The 12,946-nt window shown below is 55.4% G+C and overlaps 1 protein-coding gene across 4 annotated transcripts in view; it reads right to left on the bottom strand.

Annotated features, from left to right (window-relative positions):
• ACVR2B (activin A receptor type 2B) overlaps window positions 1–11,069 on the bottom strand; it is a 35,328-nt gene extending 24,259 nt beyond the window's left edge. The window contains exon 1 of one of the 4 annotated variants that reach the window (XM_043885602.1): window positions 10,685–11,069. In XM_043885602.1, coding sequence (XP_043741537.1) covers window positions 10,685–10,736 — 52 coding nt within the window. In that variant the 5' untranslated portion in view covers window positions 10,737–11,069. Of the gene's footprint in view, window positions 1–5,349; window positions 6,314–6,600; window positions 6,625–10,402; window positions 10,515–10,684 lie in introns of those variants that run through there. The other 3 variants (XM_043885600.1, XM_043885601.1, XM_043885599.1) reach the window with 3 other exon arrangements.
• Window positions 11,070–12,946: the final 1,877 nt, after the last annotated feature.

The following is a 12,946-nucleotide window of genomic DNA, read 5'->3' as shown; positions in this document are numbered from 1 at the left end:
AATGTTATTTTTGCTCCCTCCTGTAATCCCACTAAAACCACAGCAAAGAAAAGGGTTTTAAGGCATAAACCCATAAAGACAAAAGGAACAGCAAAGAACCACAGAAGTAAATTTCTGAAGCTGGAAAGCAAATACACGACTGGCCAATGGCCACAGAGACTCCTAAACTGGCTGCAGAGAAAGCTGAGAAGCAACAAGATTTCTACCACCTAACATCTTCATCCCACTTTAGAGTTTGTCTTCTTTTGGCTCCCCCCTCAACTCTTGGAATCCCAAGCCAAAAAGAAGGACTCACTATACTCACCCTCAGTTTAAAATTCCAATTCTTGTCTTCCTCACCCCACAAGGCTGTCAAGTGCAAGGCTCGGCCTCTCAGTTGCCCATGTGGAACTGAAAACAGACTCAGATGTAACAGTCACCACCCAGGGCCTCTGCTGACACACAGATCCTGGCCGGTGGGTATTCCCTATCTTCTTAGCTGTGCAAAGCTTTCAACCGGAGGCATTTTCTGTTTGTTCATCTTGTCCAGGTGCCTTCAGAAAGAGGGTTGATCCTGATCATCAAAAGAGGGGAACCTCCATATCTACTTTGACCCAGTTTTTAAATATATTTTCAGGACTATATATAATACCTCAAGGGGACACCTCCAAACATTCACAGCAACTGAGATCACCAGTGTGAATAAGACTGCCCATAGAAGTGTTCATCAAGAACACTGACCCCAAAGCAGAGTCCTGAAGAAAGTTAACTTCCCTTCCAAAGGGTAAGTCAAGGGAAAACAATCCCCTTTCAACCAACTTCATTATCTTAGACTCTTGTGAATTGAACTGCATCTCCTTGCCCTCAAATTCATAACCGGCAAGATGACTATACTAGGAAATAAGGTCTCTGAAGAGGTAATTAAGGTCAGTCAAGGCCACATGGGTGGGGCTCTAATAGGACTGCTGTCCTTATAAGAGGAGGAAGAGACACACCCAGAGAGAAGGCTGTGTGAGGACAAGCAAGAAGGTAGCGCTCTGTATGCCAAGGAGCCAGGGCTCACCAGGAACCAATCCTGACAAAACCTTGGTCTTTCACTTCAAGCCTCCAGAGCTGTGAAAATTAATTTCTGTTACAGAAGCCCCCGAGTCGGTGGCATTCTGTGGTACAGCAGCCTAAGCAGATTACGACCCAGACAGCGCCCATCACCTGTGCAATATGGAAAAGCTGGCTGGGACGCCACTCACGCTAGAAACCGTACCCTTAACCCACTGCCACCCAGCTCCACAAACTGGGCCTGACAAGTGGGCTCACACAAGGAATCCCAGGGAAACTGCAGCGAGAGAACGAGCGCATGGTGAGCAAGGAACTGGGAAAGCAGGGGCTCTGGAGAACACGCCGTCTCAACCTGCCCTCTTGAATTCTTCAGTCAGGGCAGAAGAGGGAGCAAGACAACAAGGAACACACTCATCCAGGAGCTGAAGCTCACCGCAGCCCCTTCTGCTGCGAAAAGCCTCTCACCAGACCCCAGAACCATTCTTCTACAAGCTTCTCCCATCCGACCTACCTCCATTATCTCCACATGTGACACCAGGATCCTGCCACGCCCAGAGCTTGTCAAACGCATGGGGTGCACCAGGAGAGCCTGCCCCCCACAACCTTCAGCGAGAGCCTCTGTCTCTCTGGGGGTGGAGGCAGCATGCAGCCTGACTGATGAGCGCACACACACACACACACACGTGCACATCCACCCCAAACCCGGACCGTCTCCTGGTTAGTCCACTGCCACCCCCCTGTCGGCACAGTAACTCAGACGTGGGGAGCGGCCTCTCTGGATCTCCTCAGACATCAGGTCAGAGGAAGTGGGCATCCTTCCTGTCCGGGCACCCGTCATGAGGTGGGCAATTTCCAAGCTCTGTAACCTACCATTACACAGGGACACAAACACACATACACACCACCACCACACAGTATAACCACGTGTAATCGTTTCTCAGTATCTGTATTAAAATTCACAACATACATGCCCTGGGACTCCGAACTCTCTCTTCTTGTCATCAACCCTTAGCAAACAACCTGCATAAACTGCAAGCAATCAGAAAGTCCATCAACAGGAGACCAGACAAAACGCAGCTTATCTCCGAACTCTGAAACTTCACACTATTAAAAAGACTGAGGTAGATCCATATACACTGAAAAAGACTGCCAGAACAAGTCTCTGAGCTTAAGAAGCCATAACAGGGACTCCCCTGGTGGTCCAGTGGTTAAGACTGCAGGGGACACAGATTCAATCCCTGGCCAGGAGAACTAAGATCCTGCACACCGTGTGGTGGGAAAAAAAAAAAAAATACCACCAAAACCATGACATGTGACAATGTGGATGCAAGTTACGAACCACGGTGAGCAAAAGATGGGGACACAAAACAGCTCACCCTGCAAGATTACATCCGTTTAAAGCACAAAAACAGCTTCCCTTGTGGCTCAGCTGATAAGAATACGTCCACAATGAGGGAGACCTGGGTTCGATCCTTTGGTGGGGAAGATCCCCTGGAGAAGGGAAAGGCTACCCACTCCAGTATTCTGGCCGGGAGAATTCCATGGACTGTATATAGTCCATGGGGTGGCAAAGAGTTGTACACGACTGAGCGATTTTCCCTTCACTTCAAAGCACAATGACAGGCCAAACGAACATATGCTATTAAAAAAGGGCAGTGGTTACCCTCCAGGATTTAGGGGTCAAGACTGGAATGGAGAAAGGGCTCGGTGGGGAAGGGGCAAGCATCTCCATCTGGCGGCTGATGACCTCAGCATATTCAGTTTGTGAAAATTCCTCAAGTTGTCACTTATGATAATTACACTATCCTATACATAATTTATACTTCAGTTAAATGTTTGAAAAAGAGTAATACCATTTTAGGTTAAAAAGAAAAAAAAAACAGCTTTCTGTCTTTCTCTAAGTCTGATACTTCTATAGATATACAGGTCCAACTCCACCAACCTGAGAAGGCTCATTTCTGGAGAAGGATTCAGAGGGCAGACAAAGTTGGCAAGAGGGACCATGGTTTCCCATGTAATATCTAAATTTCTGCAACTGAATCCATATGTGTTACTTATAAAACTAAAAATTAACAAAAATTTTAAATGGGCCAAGAGATTACAGCCAAAGTGACTATTACTATCAACTACACCCCAGGTGGCCCACCAGGGGACCCGAGGATGAGTGGAGGTTTGGGAGGGGCTTTTCCGGGAGGGGAGGCAGGACCGCACTGGGCCGGCTCGCCTTCCCCACGGAGCCCTGCAGGACTCACTCTCAGGTCGGGGCGGGGGCTGCACAGGAGGCACCAGCCAGGCGGGAAGGGAAACCAGAGCTCACCCGAGTGCTCTGCCCCTCTATTTGCTAAGCTCCAGAGCGCATGAACCCTGATTCCCTTCTGCCCTCAGAGCACCTACGGCTCTCCTCTAACCCCTACCCTCCAGTGGTATAGAACTGTCTGCCAAGGCAGGAGACGTAAGAGACCTGAGTTCAATCCCTGGGTCAGGAGACCCCCTGGAAGAGGGCACGGCAACCCACTCAATATTCCTGCCTGGAGAATTCCATGCACGGAAGAGCTGGCAGGTTCCAGTCCGGAGGGTCACAGAGAGTCAGACGTGACTCTCTGGCAGCAGGCAGGCACGCACTCACTCCCACCCAAGTCAGCGGTTCCAAGGGAGGCTCTGGTCTGCCTGGCCTGTGAGGCCCTGAAGGGAATGTCAAACTTGGCCAGGAGGGTAATTCTCAAACAGAATACAGTAATGGTTTCTTAACCCAGGGTTGCCAGTCCAAGACTCTGAGAACTCACGAGTGCTTTCTGAGTCAATGAGGGGAAAGGGGGAAGGAGGGTTGTCAGTGATACTGGACGTTAAAAGGCATTGTCCTCATACCTGCAAACACTGTGCTCCACTATACCAGCCAGGAGGAGAAAACATCCTGGCATCAACACTCAGGAGCAGCAGCTTCCAAGTCAGCCTCCCATTTTCATTGGTGCTTCCCTAGGAGGCAAGCAGGGGCCCCTCCCTCTCCTCGGATGGACAGACAACAGCTGGTCTGGTCACATCTTCCCCGAAACGCTGGGCCACCAGCCCCAGGAAGCAGCCTCCTCCGTCCTCCAGCCAAGTGCTTGGGTTTCCAAGCAGCCTTCCTTTTCCTTCCCCAGAACTAATTTTAGCCTCCTTGGTTGTCAGAGTGGAACTGAAATAGTCGGCAGAGGAACGTTTGCAAACAAGAATATGCACTCACCTCACAAAATGCCTCAACTCCACCCCAGAAACCGGCCAGAGAGCAGTCATCCCAGTGAGTGGCAGGCCAGACCCCTAGAAGTCATCGCCCCCACCCCGGGAGGAGGAGGACTCACATCCGCCCACTGGGGCAGCAACCTTCCTTTCCCACACCCACTCCCAGCGATCACGTGCGGTGACTGAAAACACTCCCTTAGGGCTGCCAGTCCCTGCGAGAGTTTGAAAAAGGCACATGTATGCACACAGCTAGACAGGGAGAACCAGGGCAAGGCACTGAGCTGTCCAAACGCAGAAAGCCAAGACTGATCGCGGGCCGGGGAGGCCCGAGGAACTCCCGAACAATCAGCCTGCGTTAGCAGTCGGCTTCCAGCACCTACCACAGTCTCAGACAGAGAGAGCACTGAGAAATTTCACCGTCAGACTCAGAAAAGGCCAGGGGCCTCTCCTCTCCCCCATCCCCACCCGATAGCCGAGGCATCCAGGGGCAGGACCGCAAAGACCAGGTGCCTCTGGGGTTGGGATGGCAGGCCACAGTTTGGTGGAGAAAGGCCCAACAAGGGGGAGGTGTCTGTTCTGGAGCAAAGAACAGGTGACAGAATGGAAGGGAAGAGAAAAAAGATAAAGAATCCTGAGATGGCAACAAAGTCCCCTTTGGGAAGACCCCAAAAGACGGAAGCAGAAAGTCTCAACACCAACAAAATAAACAAATAAATACAAACAAAATAAAAACCTTTAAGCACTTCACACACCACACAGCAGCGACAGGGAGAACTGGAAACTGAAGCTTTGGGGACTGCTTCCTCCCACTCTGTAATCGTACTCAGTTCAGCAAGGTGTATTTTGCTGATCTCAAGATCAGAGAGGCGATCCCCCCCCCCCCGCAGAAGGCTCCTGACTCGGGCCGCGAGTACACTGGGGGAGGAGTGGAGGAGGAACAGGGAGCTGCCAGTCTGCCAAGAACAGCCAACAGGCGCCGGAAGAGATCAACCCCCGGGTCGGGGCCGTGGTGCCGGCGCCCATCTGGTCTCCGGCCTCCAGCCGCGCTGCCCACCACACCTCCCCAGGCCCGGGTGGAGCTGCTTAGACGCCCCATACCTTTGGGGAGAGGCGGCGCCCCCGCCCCGGTGTCCACGGCCTCGGAGCCCCAGGCCCAGGGCGGCGGCGGCTCCCCAGGGTGCTCGGCGGCCGGCCCGCTCGCAGGGCTCGCGGGGGAGGGCATGCCCGGTGCTCCGCTGGGCCCGCGTCGGCTGCCAGGTGCACGCGCGGACACGGAGCGGCGCAGAGGCCCCGGCCGGCGGGCGAGGCGAGATGCGAACCTGGCGCTGCACTCAGAGGTGGGCGGGGGCGGCGGGCAGGCGGTCCGGCCACCCGCAATCGCCGCCTCCCTGAAACCTGAACCACTTCTGGGAAAACTCAAGGACGCCAGGATTCTCTCCACGGTGGCCAGCGGCACTCCTGAACCACAAATTTGAACCAAACCCTGACGCGGAAGCAGGAATCTCCCAGACTTTTAGAACCCAACCTGCCGCCCTGAATCTTATGAGGAGAGTGTGAGTGTGAGTGTGTGTGCGCGCCGCTGGGGGGAGGGAGGAAGGGGGGTGGTATTAGCCATTAACCCCATCTGCCACAACTCTCTGTCCCTTTAAAATCTGGAACATTCTAGATCAGGTTCTCAATCAGGTGATTTATGCCCTCTCCAGGCCAAGCATTTTTGGCTTTCCAGATTACCAGCGCTATTTGCATTTTGAGGGTAGAAGCCAAGGGATACTGCAAACCACCCTACAATGAACAAGACACCCCCCTTCCCACCTATACAAACACCAAAGAATCACGGGATCCAAACTGTCAACAGTGTCAAGGTTGAGAAACTCTGCTCTAAGAATGAGGTCTAGCCAGCCAGGACCCTGCCCGAGGGCTGTCTGTCCAGGGTCATTTTCAAAAGAAGGATCTGGCTCAGTTACCGCCTACCTAGGTTCCCCAGTCCCTGGTAAAAGGCCAGTATTTACAAGTAGATCTAGGGTACTCTGGTCCTCATTGGCACTACCTTAAGTTCCCAGGTGGGAGGCTGAAGGCACAGGCAATCAGGGAGGGCTTCCTGAAGGAAAAGGGTGGGGTGGGGGGGTGCGGGGAGGAGACCGGGGCTGGTTGTGAACAGTGGGCAGGGTCACAAGAGGCAGAAGTGAAGAAGTCTCGCGCAGTGGCTACAACAGGTAGGTGGGACCCGCCGGGTGCAGCATATCCGCCAAGGACAGCAGGCTGTCCCTCAGAACAAAGCTGCCCCGAAACAATGGGCAGGGCAGGCTGGGAGTCCTGCCTTCACAAAACCCCATCCAGGGGGCCAGTTACCTGACATCGGTGCAAACAGTGAGTGTGCACTAAGTATGCACTCACTCTCACACGCACTCATCAGATCCTCAGCGTGTACCATGGGCACGCTTCACTCGGCTCCCTGGAAAAGAAGTTCCTCGCCGAAGTGCCAGAAGTCCAGGTGCTATCCGGGCGAATCGGGATGCCCAGGAAGACCCTGCAGAGTAGTGGGTGGCCATCAGGTTCTCTCTCCTGTGTTTTCACCCAGGTGGACAGCCTGGGAGGCTGGGTGAGTGTCTCACATCATCTACCTTGGAAGCGTCTCTAAGGGCTGAGGAGAGTGCCCGCTCCTCCCCAAGGGGCAGCCCGGCCAGCCAGCGAGGGCAGAGCCTGGAGTGCTTAGCAGATACAAGGCCACGGACATGCTTCCCCGGGGAAGGGTATGGTGGCCCGTGACTCTCTGGTCTGTCCTTGAGAGCTACCACCACACTGGGCCTGAGAGTCACTGCACTCACTGCATACACACGTCCCCCCGAGGAAATGGAGCGCATCTCTGGGTGGGAGAGTAGTTGCCCACAAGGACAGCATGGGGCAGTCAGGGCTTGCACTTTCTGACGGGACAGACAGGAATCTGGTCCTCCGCCCCAGCCAGGGGCCCCTGACATTTCACTCAGCATCCTCTCCAAGCCACAGGCCCTGATCTAAAGCCCAAGTACACAGACAGAGGTCAGGAGTTCTCGGGGGAAACACAGATGTGTGTCTGGGATACCCGCTGCAAGGAAAGAGCCAAATGACTTGTTTCCAAAGGACACTTGGCCAGGCACGGATCACAGAAGACTTGCAAAACTCACTAACACTGATCTTATATCAAACACTGTGTACCATGACCGCAGCATCCATTCTGCCTTTTCGAATAGGCCTGCATCGTCTAATATGGTAGCCACTAGCCAAATGAGGCTGCTGAGCATCTAAAATGTACAAAGTCTGAACTGAGACATTCTGTAAGTATAAAACATGCTGTGGATTTTGACGACAGTAAAGAATGTAAAATGTCTGTTTTAATACTGACTACAAGTTGAAATGACTGTGTTATATACATTCAGTTCAGTTCAGTTCAGCCGCTCAGTCGTGTCCAACTCTTTGCGACCCCATGAATCGCAGCACGCCAGGCCTCCCTGTCCATCACCAACTCCCGGAGTTTACTCAAACTCATGTCCATCGAGTCGGTGATGCCATCCAGCCATCTCATCCTCTGTCGTCCCCTTCTCCTCCTGCCCCCAATCCCTCCCAGCATCAGGGTCTTTTCCAGTGAGACAACTCTTCGCATGAGGTGGTCAAAGTATTGGAGTTTCAGCTTCAGCGTATACATTAGGTTAAATAAAATATACCATTAATTTGCCCTTGTTATGGGCTGAACGTGTCCCCTCAAAATTCTTACTTGAAACTCTAATGCCCAATGTGATGGGCATGTGATGTGTGTGTCTTTGCAAAACCCCTTGATGGGATTAGTGGAAGAGGGGAAAAAAAAACAAACAGCGCCCACCAGAAGCACCAGGTAAGGCCATGTGAGGATGCAGTGAGAATACAGCCATCTGTAAGCCAGCAAGACAGCCCTCCCCAAAACCTGACCATGCTGGCATACTGACCTCAGACTTCCAGCCTCCAGACTGTGAGAAAAGAGGTAAGTCACACAGTCTGTGGTATTTTCTTATAGCGGCCTGAGGAGGCTAAGACACACCTGTTTCTTTTTCAAAACTACCAGAAAAGTTTAAAGTCTTCCGTGTGGTTCCCTCTGCATCTCTGTTTGACAGTGCTGTCCTAGATCTTCCTTCTACAAGGGGGTGAGGGTACTTCTAAACAGCAAGCCCAGGGTTTGAAGGCAGCATATCCAGGAGGATGGAGGAACAGGAGGACCAGCTCAGCCCCCACCCTGGTCTGTGGAGGCTCCTCCCATAGTTCCTCACAGGTCAGGCAGTGGCCACCAGAGGACTAGCTGATGTGACCATAAGAAACACACAGTGACTCCCACCTTCCTACAGTAAAGAATCCATCTGCAATGAGGGAGACCTGGGTTCGATCCCTGGGTTGGGAAGATCCCCTGGAGGAGGGCATGGCAACCCACTCTAGTATTCTTGCTTAGAGAATCCCCATGGACAGAGGAGCTTGGCAGGCTACAGTCCATGGGATCACAAAGAGTCGGATATGACTGAGCGACTAAGCACACACGTACAAGCACTGCTCAACCAGGGAAGAGGATGGAAATCCCAGGGACCCAATCCCATCCTGCCTCACCTAATCAGGTGGGGACCTGAGCCTGGTCAGGACAGAAGAGTTAATTAGGGAAGAGGCCACCTCTGAAGGCCTGGTCTTGGAAGAGCCCAGAACCTCCAGGAGGGATCCAGAGACAGCCACATGAGCCGCTGTTTGCCTAGTAAGTAGGCTAGCTGCAGCCCTTCCCTCTAGAGGCCAATGTCTTTCTTCACTTCAGAGATCTCACTTGGGAGTAAAGCATCTCAAAGCAAAACTTCAAAGGCAGACAAGGGAACAGGTTCAACACCACCGACACTTTGCTTCTGTGACACATGAAATGACTCCAAAAGATCCATGACCCCCTTCCATATTGTGCCTAAGTACCAATAAGGGGGCGCTTCCCAGTGGCTAGTGGTAAAGAATGCGCCTGCCAATGCAAGAGATCCAGGTTGGCTCCCTAGGTTGGGAAGATCCCCTGGAGGAGGAAATGGCAACCCACTCCAGTATTCTTGCCTGGACAATCCCATGGACACAGAGGAGCTTGGCGGGCTACAGTTCACGGGTCGCAGAGTCGGACATGACTGAGCACGCATGCATCCACCAATAAGGGGTCTCTGTCTTCCAGTCGCTGCATTCAAGTTACGCAGCTCCAAGCCCCACAAGGAGAACTTACTTGCCTTCGGTGCAGACGGCTAAGACACGATACACCCGAAAGGAGGCCGGTAGAGTGGGAGTGGGGATAAGGAGATCCGGGATCCCCACCCCCGCAGCAGCCTGGGGATCCCAGCCCCGCCCCTGCACTCCCGGCCCCGCCCTTCGCGGGTTTCCCAGACTCTAAGCTGCAGCCACCGCGGGCGGCAGGGGACCCGCGCTGCATGTGTAATGGGGGCTGGGAACAAAGACGCGCAGGACCAGCTCCCCGGCTGCCGCGCACCAGCCTAAGAGACCGTCCCGAGCTTCTCCCCGAAGCTTTGACGCGCGGCTTCCCAGGGCTGCCCAGAGTCATCCGAAGCCGAGTGCGGAGCCTGTCCGCGCGCGCACACTAGAGTAGGGCGCGTCCCAGTACCGCTAAAAGAGGAAAATCTGTGCGCCGGCCAGGGGGAAAAGCGATCTCCCAGCGCAACTCCGCGTGTATACACCCGCACCCACCCACCCTCAGCCGCCAGCACGCAAGCCGAACGCTAGCAGGGTCACCCACCCCCGCCACGTGCTTTCCCAGAGGTCAGGACGAACAGAGACCTGTTGGTTTTTCTTCTCGCCCCACTTCTCCTTCCAGGTGCCCCAAAACAAAGCAGCTCCTCAGGGTGACCGCACCTCGCGTACCGGGGCGCCGCAGGGAGAGCGGGCGCAGGTGGGAGCTGGCGCCAACGGCGCGCCTCCCGGGGAACACCACGCAGACGTGGTGGGGTGGAGTGCAAGAGACTCCTCTGGGCTGTGTGAAGCGGCCCGCTTCGCTCCGCTACACCTAAGTGGCTCTGAGGGTCGCGCAATCCTGCCCCCAGCCGAGGCTGCACCTACAATCCCGCTACGTCCGTATAAGATCTGCCCGCCCCCCTTGGCCACATTCCCCATGCTCCGATTTTCATCTCACTATCTCTGGGTTCCACGCGCCCATATAGCCTGAACCCCGACCCTGGGGTCGCCTCCGCGAACGCGAGCCCCGCAGGCCGCCGCACAGGCAAGATCATCCCCCCACCAAGATCAGCGAGCGGGGCGCCCTGCGCGCCCCCTGTCCCCGCCCCGGGAGGTGCAAGCTGGGTGCAGGTGGCGCGGCAAGGAGGCCGCGGGCCCGCCCTTTGTTGGTAAACACCGCGCGGCGCCCGAAGCCGCCCCGTGCCCTTTCTGCGCCCCCCACGCCGCGCCCCGTTCTTACCGGCGCACAGAGATCCCCAGAGGAGGGCGAGGGCCGCCCAGGGCGCCGTCATGTTCCGCGGCGCCGCCCCGCGGACACCCGGAGCCCGCGGGCAGGGCCGCGCGGCGCTCCCGGGGCGCGCAGGGCCCGGCGGCGGCTGCGCTCTCGTTCCCGCTCCTTCCTTCGGCCTCGTTCCCCGCGCGATTCCTGCGCCTTCGTCCCCGGCAGCGTGCAGGCTCCAAGGGCCGGACGGCGGGGCCGGGCTCAGGGCCGCTGCGGGCGGCGCAGGCTTCGGCCCGGGCTCCGGGACGACGCGGGGGCCGGGGGGCGGCGGCGGGGCGCGGGCCGGGGCGCGCCCGACTCAGGCATCGCGCGGCGGGGCTGGGCCCGGGCCCCGGGCACAGGGGCCGAGTCCGGAGGGGCCATGAACGGGGGGAGGGGTGGGGGGGAGGGGAGCTGAACCGAGTCCAAAATGGCTCCTGAGCCGCGGCCGCGGAGCCGAGCCAGCGGGGAAACCCGGATGTTGGATACAAAGAGGCGGGCGAGCTGGGCGGGGAGGGGGAGGGGAGGCGGGCCCTCCGGCCGCGTGGTCCGCGCCCCCCTCGGGGGCGGGGCCCCAGATAAACAACAAACGAAGGCCCCGCCCCCCGGCCGGCGTGGTCCGGAAGGCTTGTGCAAACTGCACGACCCGAGGGCGTGGCAGGGCGAGCTGGCAGGATTGGGTCCTGGACCACTTAGCCCCGGGACCCCGGGACCTCGTGGCCGCGGCACCGTGATTCCTGCTTTGCACTCTAGAGCCCACGCTCCCGAATGCATGCTGCTTTGCCACCGCGGAGAGGCTGGGTCACCCCGGACTCTGGCCTGGATTCCGCTCTGCGCCTCCGTCTCCCCACCTGAGATGGGGGTCACAGTGAACCACAGGAGACGTGTCTGTATTGATAGGCGAACTAATATGCAGAAAAAAAGGCTGATTTCCCTAAAATGACAAGTGGTCTGTTACGTCTGCAACCCAACCCCAAACACACACAAAGGCACAGCTGGGGATCTTGAAATTGGACACATCCCGGGGAGGGAGAGTGGGAGCCCCGCCCCCGCAGAGCAGCAGCAGATGGAAAAGGGCCTCTAGCAACTTGCCTCTCTACCCTTAACCCTGAATGGTCTCTCAGCACTGTACCCACCTAGCCTCCGCCCGCCCACCCTCACCCCAACCCAACCCACCCCACCCCCGCTTTAATATGCACCTTCAAAACTGTTCTCAATTGTTCCCGTAGTTGAGCTTGTCCAGCGGGTGTCTCTGCTACCCTCTTCACTCCCCAGATGCCTTCTTGAGAGCCCCTTGTTTTCTGGGTTGGTTTCCACCATCCTTACTACAATCAGGGCTTGGGAGGGTCATGATGGAGAAGGAAATGGTAATCCACTCCACTATTCTTGCCTAGAGAACCCCAGGGACAGAGGAGCCTGGTGGGCTGCTGTCCATAGGGTCGCAAAGAGTCGGACGCGACTGAAGCGACTTAGCAGCAGCAGCAGATGAGGCTCCCAGCTAAAGAGGGAAAGCCCGCTCACATCTCAGGGATGCGGGGCGGAATCCTTCGTTACAGAAATGGTCCTCTGGTTGCTCCTGATTTGCCACAGCCTTTCTTGGAGCAGGACAAGAGGAGCCAGGCTCGAGGTGGAGCCTGGAAGTCTGAGTTGTTTTACTTTTCTGAGCCTCAGTTTCCTTTTACAGAAAGCGAGGAGGCTAAATAAATAAGGGGAAAATGTGAGTAGGCTAGATTCCTTCCATGCTCTACATTTTTTAAATAGCAGAAACCTCATTCAAACGAAATCTTACGTAAAAGTCCACTTTGTAGAAAGTGTATCAATGAAGTTGAAATGAGGGTCCACCACCCCTAGTTTCCACAGTACTAGGAACACCTCAGGGACCACACTTTGGAGTCACTTACAGATTATAGGATGCTATACTGATGGACACATGACAAGAAAAGCAACTGTCACTTCCTTGCTACTAGAAGGTAGCGACCATAATCCGCGTGCCAACAATTAGACTGGTTGCTGCTTCTCTGCTACTCCACACCAGGTAGGGTATCACAATAAAGGCTCAGGGTGGTCCAAACAGCCAACACATTTGCATCTTCCACCCTGGCATCTCTGGGAACTTCAAATTCATATAACCAAATGCCTGCCTGACATCTCTATTGGGCAGCCTATCAGGTATCTAGTACTTGCCCTAACTAAAGCAGAGGTCCTCATTCCCCAATAAATCTACTCCTCCAGTTGTACATG

The sequence above is a fragment of the Cervus elaphus genome, chromosome 24, assembly GCF_910594005.1.
Source record: "Cervus elaphus chromosome 24, mCerEla1.1, whole genome shotgun sequence".
Classification (NCBI taxonomy): domain Eukaryota; kingdom Metazoa; phylum Chordata; class Mammalia; order Artiodactyla; family Cervidae; genus Cervus; species Cervus elaphus.
Note: the sequence above shows the minus strand (reverse complement) of the source record. Positions and strands in the feature narration are given on the sequence as shown.